General features: G+C 33.5%; 1 protein-coding gene across 3 annotated transcripts in view; it reads right to left on the bottom strand.

Moving 5' to 3' along the window:
- AdamTS-A (ADAM metallopeptidase with thrombospondin type 1 motif A) overlaps window positions 1-24,145 on the bottom strand; it is a 545,690-nt gene that overhangs the window by 48,069 nt on the left and 473,476 nt on the right. For all 3 annotated transcript variants that reach the window (XM_072538404.1, XM_072538402.1, XM_072538403.1), the window contains exons 9-21: window positions 23,734-23,934; window positions 23,578-23,683; window positions 21,146-21,224; window positions 20,094-20,249; window positions 19,510-19,653; window positions 11,096-11,246; window positions 7,929-8,038; window positions 6,354-6,428; window positions 6,131-6,292; window positions 1,988-2,076; window positions 1,753-1,932; window positions 1,435-1,605; window positions 1,010-1,259 (exon numbers count right to left, since the gene is read on the bottom strand). In XM_072538404.1, coding sequence (XP_072394505.1) covers window positions 1,010-1,259; window positions 1,435-1,605; window positions 1,753-1,932; window positions 1,988-2,076; window positions 6,131-6,292; window positions 6,354-6,428; window positions 7,929-8,038; window positions 11,096-11,246; window positions 19,510-19,653; window positions 20,094-20,249; window positions 21,146-21,224; window positions 23,578-23,683; window positions 23,734-23,934 — 1,874 coding nt within the window. The remainder of the gene's footprint in view (window positions 1-1,009; window positions 1,260-1,434; window positions 1,606-1,752; window positions 1,933-1,987; window positions 2,077-6,130; window positions 6,293-6,353; window positions 6,429-7,928; window positions 8,039-11,095; window positions 11,247-19,509; window positions 19,654-20,093; window positions 20,250-21,145; window positions 21,225-23,577; window positions 23,684-23,733; window positions 23,935-24,145) is intronic.

A 24,145-nucleotide genomic window follows, 5' to 3' on the forward strand; every position in this document is an offset into this window, starting at 1 on the left:
TTTCAACCAGACAAAGTATCCTCTCACATAGATCAAAAGACCAGCGTGAATATCACTGAATTAAAGTACTGATTCTTGCAAAATCCCCCTATGTCACAGATTTAGTTCTCAGTGATGTCAGGCTGTTCTCAGATTTAAAAAAATTCATGCGAGGGAAACGACTTTCATCGAACGAGGAGATAGTAGTACCCGTAGAAGCATATTTTGACAGTCTTCTTGATTTTCAGAGATTTTCAGTCTTTCTTGATAAGATCCGTAAATTTAAAGAGATTGAAATAAATATATCGAGAGACAGGTAGATCATATTGAATAGTAAATGTATTTTAAGTGATTTTTTCATCAAACGACAAAAATTATTGAACAAATTACTAGGTACTAGTCACCTGTATATCAAAGATTGTGCAATATATTGTTTAACCTCATGGTCAAATTTAGGTCATTTTTAGTTTATTCTCAAGCGTGATCTTGTAATAGTGCTGTTTAATTGCGCATCATATAATGTTGGTTGTGAAAATAGCTTTTAACAATTTTCTGAGTTCCCTTTACAAACGTTTCGTAATTATAGTGATTTTGCTTTCAATAATGCACATACTTAACACTTTAATTTTTCTTATTCGATGTATTAAGTACCGACAAGCTAGGTCGATATATTATTGTACAATTTAATGATATTGTGGCATCACGCACGTTGGCCAATACAATTATTGTGAAATTACTGTGCAATTTAATATTGCACAAACTTTATATGACGATTTTAAACGATCATATAAACATTTTTAAACCATTTTTCCATTGTTAAAGATTTGTTTAAGACATGTTTAAGATTTGAACTAAATTATTACGATGTCCTTGGATCTGCTATCATCAAAAGTCCTTTCAAAAATATTTTACGTAAAAATGTTTGCTGGGATTTTGGATCTATAAACCAATTGTTCTACAACTGATGGACATTACAATAATTATGAGAATGTTAATAAAATTCGAAATATAGATGTAGAAACAATATTACCTGGGTGCTTCCTTCACGTCGATAACATATCTATAATGAATATTGGGAGGCGACAAACTCTGCATGGACAAAACTTTGACCACCAGATCCTTCGGCAGCTTTTTGTTCGTCTCGCTGTTGATCCATTCTACAGAAGTGTTTGAGCCGCTGTATTTGAGCTTAATGTTGGCAAATATTATGTCCACGCTGTCTCTGTTAGCCATGAAGTTGCCGTTTAGAAGGGATTCCCCGGTTTCTCCATCCAGTAACACTAGAAATTGAGTTTTAATAACGAATTATAGTATTATAGTTGTCTAATCTCATTAAGGGAAGAATAAAGTTATAAGTACTGACTAGTTTTAATTGTAATAATAAAACAACTTTTTTACAACTTAAAATAGAAGATCTTTTCTCTGTTATTATATTATTTTATCTCTAATACTAACCTAAATAGTTGTCGTCAACGTAGGGGTAAGAGTCTTGAGTGATGTTAACATTAGAACTTCCCTTTGGTATCCTTACCACTCGATTGTAGCCAATTGTTTCTGCTGGTTTGTTGTAAGCTCCACTGATTTCTTGGCACCGACTATTATCTCCCCCACATATGCCACAATCATCTAAAAAAACATTGACAGTTTTCTAGAGAGCATTTTTAGATTCATTTACGTCAAATCCACATAAAATGGGTTCCAGATTTTTTTCTTTTGTGAAGAGCGAGTAGAATTAACATATTTTCTATAGTATTTAGTGTTATTAACTCTTACCTAAGTCCACAGTAGAGTCCAGCACATTATCACAACCACCTGGCTTACAAATACCGTTCACGCAGATTCCAAATCCAGAAGGTCCACATTTCGTTCCATCTTGTACTTTATCTTGCAGCCTATAGCTTGGTTTTACCTTGTTGGGGATACAAAACAGCCTGCACTGGTCTTCATGTAGTTCTAAAAGTACAAAAATATAGTCATCTTCTAGAAAATATTAAATTTATGTACTTACCGATGTTATAATCAGGAAACCAGTAGATTGGAATACTGGAGTTGATTATTTCGTCTGTTTTGTTGTTGAACTCTTGGCACTGAAGAGCCCTGAAAAATATTTACATGTTCAAAATAATTTTAATAAATAAACCTTTCAATAAACCCTACTAAAATAAATAAAAATAGTCATTTTTCTGATACACCTTGGTGATTTATTTATTTATCGTATGGCATACAATAAGAACACATATTTAAAAAGCAATATAAAACATTACATGGAGTATTACAAACGAACATCTAATGCATTAATATAGTCTAAAACATTTTCGGTCGCATTCAGGAACTCGTCAAAAACTCCAGGGAACCGCCTTCGGGGGCATTCTTCAACAATGTGACGGACGGTCTGTCGTTGCGCACCACAGTCACACTCCGGTGTAAGGGCTTTTCCCCATTTATGTAAGCTGTCAGCACATCTACCGCTTCTTGTTCTTATTCTGTTTAGCGTTGTCCATGTACTCCGGGTCAGTTCAAAGCCTGGCGGTTTCTGTTCGATACAGGCCATTTGCTGTGCTTCCTGTGGTGAGTCGCGCTCCCATTGTCTTCTCCAAGCGTTGGTGAGGTCGAAATATTCCTGATGTAAGGAGGTGGCCCTTAACATGACAGGATATCTGGAGCGCAGTCTGTTCATTTCGATATCACGCCTATCATGGTGGATGGGTAGTTGATGGTTAGACTGGATTTTTCGATATTCTCTGAGAAGGGAGTGACTTCTTCGTAGTTTCGGCGGTGGAATGTGACTCAGGATGGGAAGCCAATAGTTGGGTGTTTGTCTAATTGTACCTGAAATCATTCGCATTGTCTGGTTTAATTGGGTGTCAATAATCCTCGTGTGTTTGCTATTGAGCCATACTGGGGAAGCATATTCAGCTGTCAAGTATACAAGTCCGATAGCAGATGATCTGAGTACTGAGGCTGAGGACCCCCATGTGGTACCACATAGCTTTTGGATTATATTATTTCGCGTTTTCAGTTTTGCTGCCGTTCTTTGTAGGTGTTCTTTAAAACTTAAAGTTCTGTCAAGAGTCACTCCAAGATATTTTGGTGTTGAGTTATGAGTTAGTAGTCTGTCTTCAAAGTGAGCGGACAGTTTTTTGTTGGCTTGGAAACAGCACACTTCGGTTTTCGTCGCATTAGGCCGTAGCCTTCATTTGCGAAAGTATTCTCCCATAATGGCAAGGTCATCCGTTAGTATTGTTTCTGTAACTGCTATGTTATTATGTCTTGCTGCAATGGCCCAGTCGTCAGCGTAGCCAAATTTCTGCGAATTTGTCCTAGGTAGGTCCGCGATGTATAAATTAAACAGTAAGGGTGCCAAAACAGATCCCTGTGGCAGTCCATTGCTGAGCTTCATTTGGACACTTTTTGAGTTGCCCATTGTGACTTGGAAAGGTCTGTCGGTGAGCATGCTATCAATGAGTCTAGTTATCTTTTGACACGGGATGGCACGGATTAGTTTGCAGATTAGTCCTTGTCTCCAGACGGTGTCGTATGCAGCTGATAGGTCAATGAAAGCAACGGATGGTTTTTCCTTTTTTTGAAAACCTGCTTCAATATGTGTTGTTAGGAATAGGATCTGATCTGTGCAGCTGCGGTTAGGTCTGAACCCTGCTTGCTCAATAGGTATCAATTCAAATATGTTATTACTAATTCTGTTGTAGATTAATCGTTCCAACAGTTTATAGACACAGCTCAGCAGTGCAATCGGTCGGTAGTTTTGAGGCTGATCATTTGCCTTTCCCGGTTTTAATATGGCTATAATGGAGGCCCTTTTTAGTGAGTTGGGGATTTTCCCTGATTTTATCATATCTGTATAGAAATCAACCAGCCATTTCCTAGCATATTTGCCACAGTGGAGTAAAAATTCTGGATGAATTTTATCAAAGCCGGGTGCCTTTCCAGACTTAACTTCTGATATTGCTGAGTTAATTTCTTCTAGAGTAAACGCTTCAGAGTATTGAGATGTAAGCGGGCATTCAAACTTCAGTATTTTTAGTTCTTTCTTTACTTTGGTGGTGTGGTCACGATCTCTAGGTGCTCTTGAGGTAGCTACAATGTGGGAGGCCACTCTGTTGGGAACTATTGGTACTTTATCTCTAGTTGTGTGTCTGCTACTACCAAGTTTTCTAAGTAAGGACCATGCTTTTCTGCTTGATTTACTAAAGTCTAGTTTTTCCACAGTTGCCATCCATTTTTGTCGTCTGGCTGCATCCAAACTGTGCAGTACACCTTGGTGAAAACTTTTCTAACCGAAAGGATCGATAGGCTGCACTTTCGCAGTCCATATGCATACTGAACATCAAGCCAGCTTTTGTCCTTTTGCTCTACGCGAGGCTTCCATCCTCTCTGATTTTTCTTTAGGACACCTGCCTCATATAAAAAAAGTCTCAAAATCACATGCACTATAGTCGATCAGCGTTTGAGACTGTCTGCTCTCGAACCAGTCGCCAAAGATCGACGCTAGCGGCTCCACAGCTCCACGCTTCAGTAAAAACGGCCAAGCAAGACAGCGTGATTATCGCTTAGCTTAGTAAAAACGTACCTTAAGTAGTGAAAATATATCCGTTCACTCTACTTTTTTAAAAACGGACTAAAGTGAATAGCTTCGGACAGAAATTATCTCCTTGTCGAACACCTTGTCCTTCGAAATTTTTAATGATGTGAATGTCTTGAATCACCTTTTACATTTTAATTGATTTTATGATTATAAAAAAATTATGATCATGAAATACATAACAATGAGGGAGAAGTGAAAAAACAATAAAAGATATTACCAAAGGAGAAAGCCAAAAGGAAAAAAAAGAGTAAAACGAGTTTTGGGAAAGAAGAGAAGAATAACATGGTATATATATATATATATATATATATATATATATACATATATATATATATATATATATATATATATATATATACATATATATATATACATATATATATCTTCTTCTAGTGCCGTCTCCACTAATAAAGATTGGCTATAACCATCGCAAATTCGTCTCTACCTTCTGCTTTTCTTAAGAACGTCTGTGTGTTTAACCCGGTCCAGTCGCGAATGTTTTTCAGCCAGGATATTTGTCGTCTACCAGGATCCCTTTTTCCTTCGATTTTACCCTTCATAATGAGCTACAACAACTCGTACTTGTATTATTTCTAAGTATGTGCCCCAAATATGCTGTCCTTCGCCTTTTAATGGTGGTCAAAAGTTCTCTGTCTCTTCCCATTCTGTGCAACACCATTTCGTTCGTAATATTATCGGCCCATGGTATCTTCAAAATTCTCCTAAAAAGCCACATCTCAAAAGCTTTCAGTTTTCTCATTAAGTCAACATCAACAGTCCAGGCTTCGACACCATAAAGAAGAATAGAGTGGATATAACATTCTACCATCCGATATCGGATTTGCAAATTGAGTCTTGGGTTACTCAGAAATTCCCTCATCTTCAAAACGCTGCTCTTGATTGCTCAATTCTTGAGCGAATTTCTGATTTCGGATTCAAATCTTCCGTAATCCAGACTCCTAAGTATTTCATTTTGTCCACTTGCTCAATATTTTCATTTTTATCTGGATCCTTATAATGACTTTACCCCTCTTACTGATAACCACGGTTTTTGTTTCTTTATGTGTATTGTTAAACCAAACTGTTCCCCAGTATCACAAATTGTGTTTAGTAACGTCTGCAGGTCTGTCTCACTTTCAGCGATAATGACTGTATCGTCAGCATAACGGATGTTATTTATATTTTCACCATTTATCTTGATCCCTTCTTTACATTTTTTTATATAATATAAAATTAGTATTTTTTGGGTTTGGGTTCAAAAAGCAATATTAAATTTGGAACTAGATTTTATTGTCCATTGAAATCACCTTTTCGGCAGGAAACCCTTGCATTTGTCAAGATTTAAAACGTAAAACGGGACACTGACGTTAATGAATTCTATATAATGAATATATATATATATATATATATATATATATATATATAATATCAAATCTCATATTTATGACATATAAATAGATTTTGAAAAAAAAATATGTCAAATAATAACTATAAAAATAAATAAAACACTAGATAGAAGTACCCATTTAAAATATTGTTGTATGTTACCTAAATTCTAAACTGTTGATATCACAATCCTGTATATTGCACGATTCATATCTGACGTTTTCTCCAATACAGTACTGACCACCGTTCAGTGGTTTAGGGGAGTTACAGTTCCGCTGAGAAGCCCGCACTCCTCCACCGCATGTTCTACTACAAGGCCCATATCTACAGTAAAAAAAAACGTTTTAAAAGTGTTATTTTGAGTAAAAATTTTAATCAAACTCACTCTTTCCATGGTCCCCAACCTCCATTGATTGGAACAAGTTCGTACTCGTACCTGCATTCTCCGTTGAAACATACTCTAGAAATAAATAGAAGTTTTCAATGAAAAATATTATAAATCGTAACAATAAAACACTCAAAACTTTGTTTTCAAAACTTCCACAAAATTTATTTTAAATTCTTATCACTACAGCTGTTTCGGCTAATTGCCTTTCTCAAGTGATCTGTTTCTGGCATGGGTTTACACTTTATAGTCTCTAATGAAATAGGTTGAGGAGGGGAGAACTGTTTGTCTCAAGCTGGTCATTCATAATTATATCTGTGTTTTTTAATTTGTTGATTTCCATAGATTTTAACAAAGATAGCTTAAGGCCTTTATTTTGAATGTGTAGAATTTTAAATTCGTCATTAAAATAATGATTATGATCTAGAAGGTGAAGTGCGTATGTAGAATCTGTTTTTCTATTATTGAAAGCCCTTTTATGTTCTGCTATTCGTTTATTAATATTTCTACCTGTTTGACCAATGTAAGTTTTAGGGCAGTCGCCACATTTAAGTTTGTACACACCACTGTGTAAGTATTTTTTATGTTGGCTCTTGTTGTTTTTAATATATTTGCCTAGGTTGTTATTTGTTCTGAAAGCTGGTGTTATTCCTTTCTTTTTTATGTGTTTGGCTATTTTTGTTGATATTTTGCCTGTATATGTAATCGAGCAGAAGGTACTGGGTTTTTTCTCTGGTGGTACCCAGTACCTTCTGCTCGATTACATATACAGGCAAAATATCAACAAAAATAGCCAAACACATAAAAAAGAAAGGAATAACACCAGCTTTCAGAACAAATAACAACCTAGGCAAATATATTAAAAACAACAAGAGCCAACATAAAAAACACTTACACAGTGGTGTGTACAAACTTAAATGTGGCGACTGCCCAAAAACTTACATTGGTCCAACAGGTAGAAATTTTAATAAACAAATAGCAGAACATAAAAGGGCTTTCAATAATAGAAAAACAGATTCTACATACGCACTTCACCTTCTAGATCATAATCATTCTTTTAATGACGAATTTAAAATTCTACACATTCAAAATAAAGGCCTTAAGCTATCTTTGTTAGAATCTATGGAAATCAACAAATTAAAAAACACAGATATAATTCTGAATGACCAGCTTGAGACAAACAGTTCTCCCCTCCTCAACCTATTTCATTAGAGACTATAAAGTTTAAACCCATGCCAGAAACAGATCACTTGAGAAAGGCAATTAGCCGAAACAGCTGTAGTGATAAGAATTTAAAATAAATTTTGTGGAAGTTTTGAAAACAAAGTTTTCAGTGTTTTATTGTTACATAAAATGAATTTCCATCAAGTAACGGTCGAATCCATCAAATATTATAAATCGCTTAAAAAGATCGGCCGAAAACTGTAGCACACTAGTAGAACCGAAAAGCTGTTTCATATTGGTTAGTAAAACCATAAAAGAAAAAAGTAATTTAAAATAATAGCAAAACAAATTAATTAATATAATAATATTGTCATCAAAAACGTTGATTTTTTTTTCTTATAAGATACTTACTTGTTATCTCCACATCTAGTACCGTCAGCCCAGGGCGAAAACGTCGATGTACAGGCGTACTCTGTGTTATTTGCACTACAATACAAATGTTCACACGGAGCAGATGGTACCTAAAATCAATAAAATATCACTGCAGCAATAATAAAAAATTCAAAACGAATTCAATTACTGCATAAAGTCAAAACATAAAATAGCTGATCTTCAAGATCAGCTATTTTATGTAGCAGATATCAAGACTTCAAAACTTCTTTTCCTTTAGTTCCATAAGCATTATTAATCGTTGTTTGTTGTTGTTTGATTCAGCCGTCTAAGAACCTCCTATTTTCTGGCTCTGCTGACTCGCCGTATCTTTAATTGTCATCTGTACACGACATCCCAAAGGTTTCCAAGTCTCTCCACTCCACTTAGCCTATTTCCTGTAGTAATTCCCTTCTTTTTCGATAAGTTTGTTTACGGCAACTCGAAACAGATTAGCAGATATCTCTTGATACTACTCTTGAAGATTTCGTAGTCAAGATGGTCTTATCCCGTATCTTCTTCCGGCGATCCCTGTATTATGAGGTGTAGAATTGTGAATGTTTATTGTTTTTGTTATTTCTGTTGCTCTTTTTCATTCGGTGTGACTATTTCATTTGTTATTCGATCAATTCATCTTAAGTTTTTTCATTCGTGTTGCAGTAAGAGTCCAACTTTCCATGCCATACAGCAATGTGGAGAATATATTAATTTTCGTAGAGTTAGTTCCACCTTATTTTGCTAGATCATAACTTGCTGTCCAAAAAATATTAATTTTGTTCTTTTAAGCATTTGCAACATTAGACAATATATTTCAAGTTGGAAATGAGTGTAGAAAAGGAAGATTGGGTGTGGCTCATATTGGAAACCAAATGAGAAAACATAGGTTAGGGCGGCTAGGGCACGTGCAACACAGAGATGAGGACCATCCCATACAAAACGTGGTGCTTAGTCCTTAGAAGAAATAGAAGAGGAACACCGAAAAAGACGTGGTGGGTGACAGTTAGTTAGGATATGGGTGTAAAAGATATTGGTATGGCACATATTAGAAAAGTTTTTCTAGATATTTAATACAAAAAGCATCACTGGGATTTCAAAATAAAATAACACACACACACACACACATACACACACACACACACATATCGGATTTATAATTACATATCATAAACGGAAAAATAATTACATTACTAATAAAACTGTTATATCTAGCTTAATGCTAAAATGCGAATATTTTGGATAGGGAATAAGGATGTTTAGAATTTTGAAATTATATAAATGGATACTATTACTCTTACAAAAGCCATTAGTTTGATACATATATGGCTTCCAGATGAACTCCAGCAAGGAGGCACTATTGTATTGCAAAAATCTCAAGATAAAACTCACAATCCTCATAGAGGCGTATATTACTGTATTTTAGGCTTAAGTATCCGCAATCAAAATTTTTTTCGCGAGAAACTAAGACAAGAGAAAACATCAAGAACCAAATATGGCAATTATCTGATAAAAACTCCTACCCTACGATCAGTTCGCGGGTGTATATATTCGCGTGTGGTACTGAAACCTCAACACAACTCTTCTTCTGTTGGTGCCTATCCTCTGTGGATATTGGCAATCACGTTGGTCCATAAAACTTTGTTGACAGCTGCTCCAAATAGATGTATGGTAGTTATTCCTGCCCACTGTCTGATGTTCTTCAACCAGATGTCCTTCTGCGCCCTTGAGATCTGTTGTCTGCTATCTTGCCTTATAAAATTAGTTGAATTAACTGATACTTCTCATTGCGCATCACATGCCCTAAGTATATCATCTTTCTGATTTTCACGATACGCATAATTTCCAGATCTTTATTCATACGTTGGATCATGGTGTTGTTTGTCACAAAGCCTATACAGTTATTTAATGATGTCTCAGATGATTTTTCTACTTCGAATCAGTTTAAGGCTAAGGTTAACCTGAACGTGTAACTTGACTATAGCTTTATATACCAAATCGTAAACTGTAAACGCTGTTATATTCATCAACACTACTTTTTAAGTTAATCTGAATCAAAAAGTAAAACAACTGACTTAAAATTATATATATATATATATATATATATATATATATATATATATATATATATATATATATAGTTGTGTTCGCGGAGACAGTCCCTGACTAGTTTTGGATAAATTTCGGACCGATCCGGGATTAATGTTGTGCGCTGGCGCGATTAGTTACTAGTTTTTAACAGTCAATTCTCCGTGAACGATTTCCGGACGTTTCTGACTGTTTCTAACCCCAAAACATCAACACATTGTTTTGTTTATATGTACAAGGAGGAACACAGGAGTGTGACAAAATTTTATGTTAAAGACGATATTGCAAAAATGCGTAAGTAAAAAATAGGGTACTAATAGCAAAGAATATATATATATATATATATATATATATATATATATATATATATATATATATATATATATATTCTTTGGTACTAGTGTATAAGACAGAACGATGTCTATGGAGATGAAATTTATATTAATGACCCTGAACGTCCAGAATTTCTTCTAAATCCTCATCGCTGGATGTAAAATGATCGCTCATCTGTAAATAACAATAATTCCTTAATACCGATAAATATGTTTACTGTTTTTATTTCCATATTTATAATGTAATAAAATATACTTTCTTTTTAATCTTATTTATTTATATCTCTAAAAAGATGAAAGTTTTAGTTACATTTATTTAAAGATAAAGAACGTAAAGATTCTATTGCCACATCTCAACAAAATAATAGGTTAGCTAGTATTAACACTAACGATTGACCAAAAAAAATCTGACAATTTACAGTTTCTATAGCGCTCGCGCTAACTAAAAATCCACACTTTAATCCATGAACCAAATGGACTGATCATAAACGAGTTAGAAACACTCCACGAACATCAAACTCTTTGTCAAAGTCCCGGATTTTTAACACCGCGAACGCTTGAAAGCAGAACTGCGCATGCGAATCAATCAGAAACCAGTAAGGGACTGTCTCCGCGAACAAAACTTATATATATATATATATATATATATATATATATATATATATATATATATATATATATAGAATAAATTTTATTGCAAATTAGACATAATTTGTACAAAAAATACAAACTTACTCCAGAGAGGCACACTTTTCTTCCAGGTCCAAACTCGAGTTCGCACTGAGTGTCCAGATCAAATTTATCGCCTGGTAAAGTATCTGTGTAATGATACGTTGGTAAATAGTTGTTCACTGGTGGACGTCTCAAGCAGGTAGACCGTTCAGAACTGAAAAAGAAATATTTTATAAATACTATTTATAATAACTTTCTTTAAATTTTAAAGAAAGCTAAATTTAATTCCGCTTGTAATAACATTACTGCGAGATCCAGATAAACGACAAAGGTTACACGTATCTTTAATACCCTAACCCGTATAAACTCCTGTTACGACTTGATAGGTGGTCATAGCTCTATAAGAGAGGCTACAGCTCGGTATTTCCCTTATTTCCCAGAATACTTATCAATTTCCTTTTTTTTTGTTCTTTTTTATGGAAGTCTTTCTACTACACATTGTTAAACCTACTGCAGCGATTTTCGCATTGTTCATGAGTATAGATCTTGATAAGTCATAATTTATTTCACTTTTCACATCGTTTCTCAATTAGATACTTAGAATGAAAATATAGTAATGAGTGACAAAACGGTTAATTTTTGGTAGGTAATATTAATCCAAAGGATATGGAAATCATGAATACGATTAAGATAAGAAAGTTATAATATCTCGGCCACGTTATGAGAGGGGATAAATATGTAAATATGGATAAATACGTGCCGTATATAAGATACGGCAACATCGAAGAAATATACGAGCATATAAAGGCGAGTATAAAGCATGCAGCATTCGAAGCCCTTGGGGAAAAAGAACATATAACAAATAAACAGCACTATTATGAAATAAATGAACCAACAAAAAGAATAATTCAAGAAAAAAAGAAACTATACAGAAAATGGCTGACTACAAACAACGATGAAGTTTATAAAGAATATAGAGAAAAAGATAGAGAAGTGAAAAATAAATAACACAGCAAAAGAATGAAGAATGGAAAAGAATCTGCTTAAATATTGAAACATATATAGGAGGTACAAGAACTTCGGAGTCATGGAAAGTACTGAGAGGATTGAAACAAAACTCAAAAGAAAAAATTAAATTGGGAAATATACAGGATAAAGAATGGAAGGACTACTACAAGGAACTATTAACAGAACAAAGACCACAATTCATTGGAAAAGAAAACAGGCGAAGACGAAGCAGATTCCCACAACAAGAAATAGAAATAACAGATAGGGAAATGAGAACGGCCATAAAAGCAATCAAAAATAAGAAAGCACCGGGACCTGGAGGCATCTCACCTGAGCTTATAAAATACGGATCAAAGAAATTACACCGGATGATACAATGAATATTTCAGAAAGCCATAAATGGAGAACAGCTCCCAAAGGAATGGACGGCGGCATATATGACATCTATATTTAAGAAAGGAGATAGAAAACGATGCGAAAACTACAGAGGAATAAGCGTAATATCATCAATAGGAAGATTATATGGGAAGATACTGCGAGAAAAGATAGAGCAAGCGATAAAAGGCAAAATCGGGGAGGATCAGGCAGGCTTCACGGCAGGAAGATCATGCATAGACCACATATACACACTGGAACAATTGTTGGAAAAGAAAAAAGCAAAAAATAGAGATATACACTTGGCATTTGTAGACCTGAGAAAGGCGTATGACTCTGTACCAAGGTCAGAACTATGGGAGGCAATGTACAAATTAGAAATACAGACGGAACTCATAGAAGCTACAAAAGCTCTGTATAAAGAAAATAAAGTGTCCATTAAAATGGGAACAAGAATCATAGGAGATTTCACCACAACAAAAGGGCTCCTGCAGGATTGTTCCACATCTCCAACCCTATTCAAAATATACTTAGAGAAAGCCTTGACTACATGGAAAAGAAAATGCGAAGGCATGGGAGTACCGGTACGGAACGAATACCTATATACGCTAAGTTTTGCAGACGATCAAGTAGGGATTGCACAAGACCAAGACGACCTCATCTACATGATGAAGAAACTACAAGAAGAATATACCAAGGCTGGCCTAGATATTAACCTCGCGAAAACAGAGTACCTATCTACAAGTGAAGAAGACATAGAAGATCTACAGATTGATGACAACGTAACAATCAAAGGAAAGGATAAATTCAAATACCTGGGGTTTATAATCACGAAAAAGGCAACAACAGAGGAAGAAATTACACAAAGATTAGGACAAACAAGAACAGCAATCCGACAACTTAACTCAGTATGGTGGGATAGACACCTAAATATGAAGACAAAAACGCAGATTTATAAAACATTAGTGCGAAGTATTATGACATATGGGGCTGAAAATTGGATCATAAACAAGAAAAACAGCAGTAAGATAGTAGCAACAGAGATGGAATGCCTGCGAAGATGCTGCAGAGTAACAAGAATGGATAGGAGAAGTAATGACGAAATAAAGCAAAGAACATCAATAGAAACAGACATACTAACATATATATAGAACAAAAAAGACTAAAGTGGTATGGACATGTAAGAAGAACTAGCGACAGCAGATGGATAAAGAGAATAACCGAATGGAGCCCCATAGGAAGGAGGAAAAGAGGACGACCCCGAAAATCCTGGAGGAACGAAGTAGACGACGCCATGAGTAAGAGAGGACTAAACGATTGAGAATGGAACAACAGAGAGAGATGGAAACGGTTGAGTGAGAGAAGGCAATGAATACTGTAGAATCCCTAAATATATATATATATATATATATATATATATATATATATATATATATATATATATATATATATAAATAAGTGTTGCTACAAACCATAATGCATGAAAAATACAGGGAAAACGAAGTATTGGAAGAAGACGTATCTCCTGGCTCAACAATCTAAGAAAGTGGTATAATTTCAGTTCCGTCGACTTGTTCAGAGCTGCAATCTCAAAAGTGAAAATAGCTGTGATGATTACCAACCTCCTTAGAGGAGACGGTACCCAAAGAAGAAGAATATTTATTTCCCATCTTAGCAACGCCTTTTTGTTGTTGATACAAATTTACCACGATCGTCTTAATACCAGTAAAAGAAAAAAAAATGAGGACAAGCATGATAAATGTAGAAGAAAAGCATCGTTACTTACGAGTTTAGATCTATGGCATGAAGTTAGCACTAGATCACTATTCCGCGCAGCAGTAGATAGATTGACGATCAAGGCCTTAGTGTTCGACGTTTTATAAGATGTTTGAGGTCAAGACATTTAACAAGAAGATGTTGATTGTATTTTTAAAATTGCTTATAACATATTTGAGACATATAGTCGTTATAATTTTTAATTCGTCTACCAGAAATGATTGTTCACAATTTCTTTTTAACCAAAAATGATTTTTTGATTTAGTCTTTGATAATTGTGTAATTTGGTTTTCAGGAACTACAGTGGTTATGTCATCTGCAAACGATTATGTTGTAGTCGACTCTATCGTTTTCAGTATCTTATATTACATGTCGCAATAAGACTTTATAGACACTTGAGTTTGATGAGCCGAAATCTAGAAAAATTTCTATCTATTCTTATCCTAAACCGTTTGCCTATAATATATTTTGTATTTTTTTTTAAATAGACTACTTTCTGTTGTATACAGAAATGTCGTGTACGAAATTAATCATATAACATAGCAAGAACTTACGAATATGATAAAATCGTAAAAGGATAGAAACAGACCAAATAGACATTGAATTTATCAAAGTAATGGTAATCAAAGAAGAGTAATGGTAATCAAAGAAGAACAATGGATAAAGCACTACAAAGCACTATGAAAACAAAAACGAAGAAGGGGCAAAGCCTAATTCCAATAGTAAACAAAATTACAAACCAAAAGGAAAAAGAACTGTAGGGCGTTCCTAAAAAAGATGAAGCGAAGCTAGATGCAGACTCTGAAGAAAAAGAAGGTATTAAGTCAAATTTTCTCAAAATTTTAACTAATATAAAGAAAAAAAGTTTCATCATGTTTGTCTCTATTGTTTTTGTCATCTTTTTAAAAACCCCTAATTATATATCTGCCTACTATAAAATGAAAAGAATGCTAAACATCTAAACATAATGTTATCTCGAATAATAATTATTGCTCGCAACCGACGAAAATTATTATAATTAAGTTTTTTTCTGTCTCAGAAGCATTTTTATGTCGTACATAAATATCACACATAGACAGATGTGGATATAAACGGGGCACAATTACGGTCTTGATTACCTAATTCTGCGTAATCTATGGATGTTATCTATTTTATAGCACTAATCAATCAATAAAAATCACCGACCTACCTACGCGACAAAGATTATTCCGAACATATTTTTGCAAAGGTCATCTACTTTGAGAAAAAAACGGGTTTTATAAAAACTGTTTAAGAAGTACACTAGAAATAAGAAATCGGTATCGAAAATATTTTCATATGGTTGAATACAATGATCAAATAAATTATTAGTCATTTTTTGTCACTATTGCTCACTGGTTTTGTTGATTTTTATCGTACAAAGCTTGTCCTAGAACCAAGATGCTTTTTTAGAACAGAGGCTGGTGAGACCGAAAACATGAATATTCCAAGAGGAACTGCAAAGTTTGCGTTCTATCCGTTTGTCGATTTATGTATATTCATAGAAAATATTTCTTCTTCTTTAAGTCGGTTTCAATCAGAGGTTAGATATCTTCATCACTATCTCCACTCTATATAACGCTGCTCTGAAAAGTTCTATTAAACTGCATCTAAACCAGTTCCTTAAATTTTTGAAGTTATACCATAGAAAAACCGAACACATAGAAGCGACACAACGGTCCAAAAGCGTGTACCATTCTTGTATAAAAAAAGATCAAATATATGGATCGAAGTACATAAAATATTTAGGAGTTTTAAATGGGAATTACAAATAAAAAATATTAAAACTTTATTTGTTGCATATCTCAATATTTAGTGACATTTTTGTGACTTAGTCAGGAGAAAACTGTAAATTTATTAAGATTAGATATTGACAAAAGTTAAATATTTCATAACTTACAATATACTTAGAATATACTAATACTCTTATAGTTGTAACTAATAAAGTATTATTTATAAATACAGAAAAAGTTCTTTGTTTAAAATTTGTTCTGTTAAAAATTTGTAGTGCCAAAGTGTGGATAGAAGCTTGCAGACGAGAAGATTTGTTATTCAAAATGGATTCACTTTATAATAATTATAGGATTTGTGAACTGCATTTTGAAGATAATGTTATTGTAAAAGGAAATAAAAGAAAAACATTGGCGCATGACGCAGTGCCTTCAATGATCTTTGTTATTTATATTTAACGAATTAAAAATTGGCAGACAACTTTTGTATATAGCAAAAAGTAGATGAGTACCTATTTAGTTTTTCATAATTTAATGTAAGTTTGTTTGCAACCATGTTTTTGCAATTTTGAAGTCTTGTTCTGTTGTAATTTTAAGATTTTTAGTAATTTTTTTGTTTCGCTTAAGAGCGTAGGCGCAAAATTTCGGGCCAATCCTTTTTAAATACAATCATTTTTTTCGAATCCTGCGAAAACTAACAAATATTTTTGAAAAATTTAAACACAGAATGAAAGATTACATTATTACCGAGGGCCGAAAGTCCCTTAGAATAAACAAAAAGTTTTTTTGAATGAGATATTTGAAATTAAAAATCACACTAAATTTTCTCTTTTTTTTTTACCCCTGTAACTTATTAAAATAAACATTATAGGTGTTTTCAGGGACTTTCGGCCCTCAGTAATAATGTAGTCTTTCATTCTGCGTTTAAATTTTTCAAAAATACTTATTAGTTTTTTCAGGATTCGAAAAAAATGAATGCATTTAAAAAACATTGGCCCGAAATTTTGCGCCTACGCTCTTAAGAATTTATATTGTGTGATATGCCCACTGACTATTAATTTTCTGGTTGTTAGCTGTCATTGGCGGCTTGGCCACGTAACTTCAAAGGACTGTCGCTTCTCTGTGTTCGGTTGTTCTCTGGTTATACTTCAATACGCACGGTCGGCGTTGGAAATTTGCATGAGAGTGAATCTGTGAAACCATTACATATGTAAGATAATGAGTAAGAGAGAGACAGAAGATATATTTTCTCTCGAGAATAAAAATGTTCCTTTTGTGTATATTTATATTTAATATTATATATTATATAATATTGTATATATAATATTGTATATATAATATTATATATAATATAATATGTATTAATATTATTATTTATGTGATATGTTTTGTATTATTTAAAATTAAACGTTTATAATTATTTTAGGCTTTTGTATTTTTAAAATAATCACTGTTTTACCGAGAACTGTCAATTTTGAAATCCGTTAGTGTCATGTCTAATTGGCAAATCCTTTACGTGTTTGGTTCATACGCTGGTGGTTGTGAGTTCGAATCCCAATTATGAATTTCCTTTTTTATTTTTGAAATATTTAAAAACCTCACGTTAATCTTATTAAATATATGTAATATACGCAAAAAACATAAATTTTAAAATAAAATGAAAATTTACAACATAATCCGAGTTGTTGGTTTTTTATTTTTATCTTCGTAAAGTAAGTTATAAATGTATATTGGCAGTTTTAAATACTTATGAATATTACATTTTAATTTATATTGTATTATTATATTGAATTATGTTGCAGTGTATTTATTCTATTGTAATTTTTATATTAATCAAAAACAAAATAAACAATGAATTTTACTGCAGAGTATGTGTAAATTTTTTTTTGCATTCAACTTCTTTTATACAAATATAAAACTAAAAATATATATTTTCATTAAAATATTGATACAATCCTTCATTTACTATACTCCTATTACAGGTCAAATGTTTATATACAGCAAACGATGCACCATATACCTATATAACTAATTATTTTTCTCTTTCTGCTCTCTCTTACCTATAGCATTATATATGTAATTATTGTGCAGATTGACTCCTATATAAATTTTTAACGGCGAACGCGTGTATAGAAGTATAACTTCTACCGGCAGTCCCACTGGACTGCCACACCCGTTTTTTTTTTAACCATGACACTCTCCTTATTTCTATACTCCTTCCTCCTCATCTTTCCCTATCTTAGTATTTCAGATCGCTATCCCCTTATTATGTGTTCCAGATATTGTAACTTTCGTATTTTTATTGTGTTTATTATTTCTTATTTTTTGCCCATTTCTCGCACTACTTCCGTGTTCGTTTTCTTCTGTACCCATGCTATTCTAAGCATCCTTCTGTAACACCACATTTCAAATGACAGCAGATTATTTATGTGTTCTTGCTTCAGTGTGTGATATATTGATATTGTAGTATCGAAAACACGTACCATCTCACCGCTCTCTATTGCAAATAATTGTTTTCATTATTACAAACGTATTTCTTGCTATTTTCATCCCGGTTCTTATTTCAATTGTTTGATCATTATATTCGGAAATCCAGAAATTCCAAAAGCCATTCAAAATTTGGAGACGCCAATTTTGATTTATATCATAGATAATATCAATTTATTACCAAAAATTTAGACTAATATCATAGATAAAAAATCATCTATATATCTATATATTGGTTCCACCAATATTCGTTTCTTCTACCTTTATTTGAGTGTACATCAGTCTAGTCCCAGTCTACTTAGTTATTCTCATAAACAATTTTTTCTTCGAATTCAATTGACATCGTTTCATCGATAATTGTAGAAACTGCGAAAAAATCTGGGTCGCTACTGGAACTTCCTTTTTGGGAAATCAATGGAAATGAATTTGTCCGCGAGTGCAAACAGGTGTTTGGTAAAAGACGGTCTGCCACGAGCAGTTCCTCCTTTGGTTTCGTGTCACTCGTCTTTACGAGCGTATCAATGGCATATTTCAAGATTCTTTTTCGGACTGATTTGGTAATAACTGCATTTTTGATATAGTTTTGCAGTCGGTTTATTATATAATTGGTACTTTCTCGTAGTTTTTGTTATTTGAGACCTTGTCGGTGTACGGAGGCTTATATATCTTTTTGTAACTATAGTAACAAAATTCATATTCTTAGATAAATAAACAAAAAATATTTTGTATATGAATATTGGTCTCTCTGTTTGATTTGGGTGTTTGATTTGGTAAACAACACCGCGTTATGACACCATTTCGGCCTCCCATAGCTTCATCAGACGCGGAGGCTGAATACAAAATCAAACACAATGGACCAACAAACCTCTTCTGATTGTTTCTTACTTCAGGGAGCAATTGCAAATTGGTTTCTTATGAAGGCAAGTCAAATCATCAATTTATAGTCATGATATGGCTACTAATTTAGAAGAACTTCATAGAAGAAGAATAATATTTTCTTGACTTCAAGTAAATAAAAAAAATTCAACAAATAGATAATCTCTAATCTATCAATTATATGCTAAAAAAAGCGTAAGTACTTACTCTAAAAACTCCGTAATGAAGTACCTCGAGCACGGCGACCACGTAAATGGTTTGGTGTCTTTTTTAAAACTCTTGCTCATAATATTTGTAATACTGATGTACTTGTTGAACCTTTCGCACTTTTTATCTTCGTCATGTGGCATACTAAAAAACATTAATTTAGCAAACATAATTAAAATACGCGCCCAAATAATATGACGTCACACTGTCAATTGTTAAGATTGTACTGTTTCTATAAAACCGATTTAACTGTTTTAACAATAGTCCAAAGTGAGTTTCACATTAGTTTTACCGTTTGTGAAATAATGAAGCACAATGAGATCTGGTATATACCTTGTAAAATACTTTTTGCTTTTACGTATAGAAAATACTTACCATTTGTTTAAAAAAATTGTTCTACTGTTACTAGAATAATACCTCTACATGGTTTAAGGAAAATATTATATTCCAAATGTTTCAACAAAATAGTTTAAAATTAAGTACGGCTAAATGGTAAAAATAATTTATTCAGATTCAACATAACCTTAAAAATAGACAGCGTGACGTCATTATAATGTGACGTATAGACAAACAGACTAAAATACCTTAAAATATGACCTATTTCATGAGCTATAGTGTACGACGTGGCTAATCCTTTATCTTTAACTATGGCACATCCTGATTGGCACATTGAATTCAGTTCTGCAACACCTAATGTTGTACAATGTTGTGGAGCAGATTCGTTTCTGCATATGGTGTCCCTAAAAACAAAAAAGATATATTTTTTGTGGTAGATGTAATTTCTAAGAATCTTTTAACACCTTGTTAATGATTTCTTAATCTTCTAGGGGAATTCCTCAGTTAAAAAATAGAAAAATAGAAACGATAATAGTGTTATCTGCTCTTGTAATATTAGAAGTTGTTTTGGTTCTAGAAGCAATTATATATTTCCTAATGGTAGTTCTTGTATATGTAATTGTTCACAGTACTACACATGCTACCACCTTATTTTTTTTGCTTCTTCCGGATGCTGTATATACATTCTCTGTAACATCTGACAAGATCCATATGTTGTAAGCTTAGTTTTGCTACACAAATAATTCTTTAGGAATGCGGCACTCTGTTTCTTTTATTAGCAGCAATATCCAGACATTACCGAATATACTGAGGTTTCTATGTAACGGTTAATATGTAGGGCTTAATAGTTAACCATTTTATCTACAAGTGGTAACGGAGAACGATAAAAGTCTTGGACACATAGAAATAATAAATATAGTCTTCTGCAGGTCATCATGCAGGGTAGAGTCGATGGCAAAAAGGGAATAGGTAGAAAGAGGAAGTCATGGCTGCGAAATATTCGAGACTGGACAAACATGACTGTAGACGAATTATTCCACGTTGCAAAAGACAGAGAAGCTTTTAAAAATGTGGTCGCCAACCTCCGTTAATGGGGACGGCATAGGAAGAAGAAGAAGGTAACGGAGATTAGCAGCCACTAGCTGCAAAGAAGTAGTGGTAAAAAAAGTAAGCAAAAGCTTGCACAAAAAAAGTAGTGCCCAAAATATGCATATTGGTTGAAAACCAGTCACTACTTAGTAAGCATCGAAGAACAAATTGAATATTTAGGTTTCATTTCATTTAAATATGTTGAACTTACCTGGTTAACAATACTGCTACGTTATGTATTCTATCTTTAGCGTGGCGTTTAGTCCAGTCACAAAATTTAAGTAACATGCCTGAAAAATATTTGTATTAAAGCAAAAAATAAATATCTAAGTTATATAGAAATTTGTACGTTGTATTTGTATGTGCCACATAACCAGAGCTTGGTTCTCAGTACAATGATGATCAGTTGAGGTTTTTTTTTGTACTCAACACAGGGCACACAAGCAGAAAGTTTTTTAAACTTACGTGATGTATGATGTTAGGACAACTAATGTTAGACCCATATTGCAGAATGCTTTTATGGGTATGAAACTATGTGTGTTACAGTATCCATTTTTATGCAAATATCACAATATGGAATAACGTATTGACAAGAACATGACAAAATAGAGAAATATGTGAAAAATCGTAATGTGAGCAACAGAGGAGAAGGAATCATTAGGAGTCGATGGAACTAGACTAGAAAAATAGCAAAGCGCAAAATCGTGAGTATAATCATAAATAAGGACCAAATTGAAAACATATATGGCTTTATTGACCTTAATTTTGATAGTATTTTTGTCTTATTATTTTTGTACACTGTCTGTTTATCTGTTATTGATCTTAGTCATGTTGTCCATAGCTATATTTAACAAAATGGAAATACGGCTATCTCGTTGTTTAATTCCTTTTTAAATATGTCTTTATTTTAAATCTGATCTTTGACAATTTATTAGTACTTTTGCCTTCTCCAGATATGTTTTCTATGCCTCCTTCTATCTTTTAGCTTGTATTTGAACATTCTTATTCTACAATCTTGTACATTTTTATTTCGTTAAGAAATAAATCGGCCCAATAATTCGGAATATTAGAGCGTTTTGCCCTTATCCATGTAGTCGATGTAGATCATACCTTGTGAATCCCAGAAAACAGTGGCCATCACCTTTCCGACCGATATGATAGTCTTCGCCTTCTTCAGAGCACGTTCGCCGGGCAACGTCCAATGTTTCGAATATTCCTTGGTCTCTGGTGTGTAACAGTGGATCCATGTTTTGTCCATGGTTGCGCAACGACGTAGAAACTCCTTCGGATTACGCTTAAACAGCTTCAAACACTGCTCTGATGTAGTCTCACGTTTGCATTTGTTGTCCGAAGTAAGCAAACGCGGCACACATTGCGCCGACAGTTTTCTTATGCAAGGAAAATTTCATGTAGTGTAGGATATGAGCCACGCGGTCTTTTGAAATGCCTACTGCCTCAGTTATCTCGCGCACCTTCTTCAGGTAATATCTGGCGACTAAGATATTGCTCATTTTTAATTTTTCCAAAGTCTACAGACACACTTGCCTCCATAAGCGTTCAAAGCAAAAACTTCGGCTGAAATTGGCGCCATAGAACGGTAAGGCTAAGTACTTATAGTACCGCCTACGTAGGAAAGGAAGGAGTATCTAAGATTTAATTCTTATACTGAAGTAGACTGGTGCAAAACTAGTGATAAGACGAAACAGAGGTCCATCTGTGTTTCAATGACTTGAAAAAAAGCATTTTACAAAGTGGAAGAGACGATATTTGTAAATGATTAAAAAAAGAGATGTATTAACCAATTACTAAAGCTTTATACAAAATCAATAGCAACAAAGTAAGAACACACAAACAAGGATCTTCAGAGTCCGATGCAAAAATAGCAACAATACCGAAAGCAAAATTACAGCTAGCGAAATTAAGTTTTTATTGAATATTGAAGGGATCACAAAAATAAATAGGATACAAAACACGGCGGTAACATAGAAACAATTATAAACGAGGGGCAACTAGAACGGCTTGATAATATACACAGAATTAATGACGACTAGCAAAGAATATATACGAAGCCACCTCACAGAAAGAAAAGAGGCAAAAGGTCAGAGCAAGATGCAGAAAAATGAGGAATAGAATGAAACGAGATTAGACATTTGGAAAAGAAAATCATATAATTAACACAATAATAATAAGAAATATATCAATGTAGTAAATTATTAATGTACAGACCATGTATTTTGGATTCCAAAAGGGTTCCAAAAAAAACTTTTGAATACAATAATGTAGGGGAAGACCTATTGAAAGACCGAGAAAGCAATGGGAGGATGATGTGGATGAGGACGAGAGAAATCTCCTTAGCAGTTGATCGTAGAAGAAAATGGGTACAGACCGTTACGAATGGAGACGATGGCAGTCGATCGTGGAGAAGAATAGTAGACCGTTACGAATGGAAAGGTTTGCTGACTGCGGCCAAGGGATGAATTGGGCTGTAGAACCATAGGATGGATTATAAATATAGTAAGTGTTGTAATAAATGATAAAATATACTTAAATTAACGCCACCATAATGCTATTTTGGGTTTATTCATTAAATAAATAAATTTTTGTAATAGAAGTTAAAAAAAAATCACAAAATATCTCACTTACCTGAAGAATTCGAATTTGAAAAATCATTTGTATTTAGTATATCTATATCAACCACAGATATAGATATCGGGTTACCAACAGTCTCTTCTTTAAACAAAAACGAAACCTACAAAAAGTTTTTAAACCACTTTTTTCATTACGATTCAAAAAACTTACATGTGACATCAATGTAAGGATGTAAACGGTTAACTCATTGCTGTTGGTGTGGTACTTAAGCATGCTACCATCTGCTACCACTAAAACCTTGACGTAGCTTTCGTTGCTCATTCTATAGATGCTGTTCCATTCGGCGTTTCTTCTCGGGCGTACTGCGTCTTTTAAAACATCGGCTGGACTTCTCCAAATCGTTTCTTTAAGCTGGAATGCAAGGAAATTTTAAATACAAATGTATTGACATATAAATATATCTAATTATATTTATAGTCAAAATGTTGATAAGGTTCTTTCCAAATCATAATGGTTATATATATTACATCAGACACATATGAATAAAGAATTTTTTGTGGATGAATATCCAAACAACTCTTAAATTCGCAAGTGGCTTGAAAAAACTGCCGAATATTTTTCT

This window comes from Diabrotica undecimpunctata, chromosome 7 (genome assembly GCF_040954645.1).
Source record: "Diabrotica undecimpunctata isolate CICGRU chromosome 7, icDiaUnde3, whole genome shotgun sequence".
Lineage (NCBI taxonomy): Eukaryota > Metazoa > Arthropoda > Insecta > Coleoptera > Chrysomelidae > Diabrotica > Diabrotica undecimpunctata.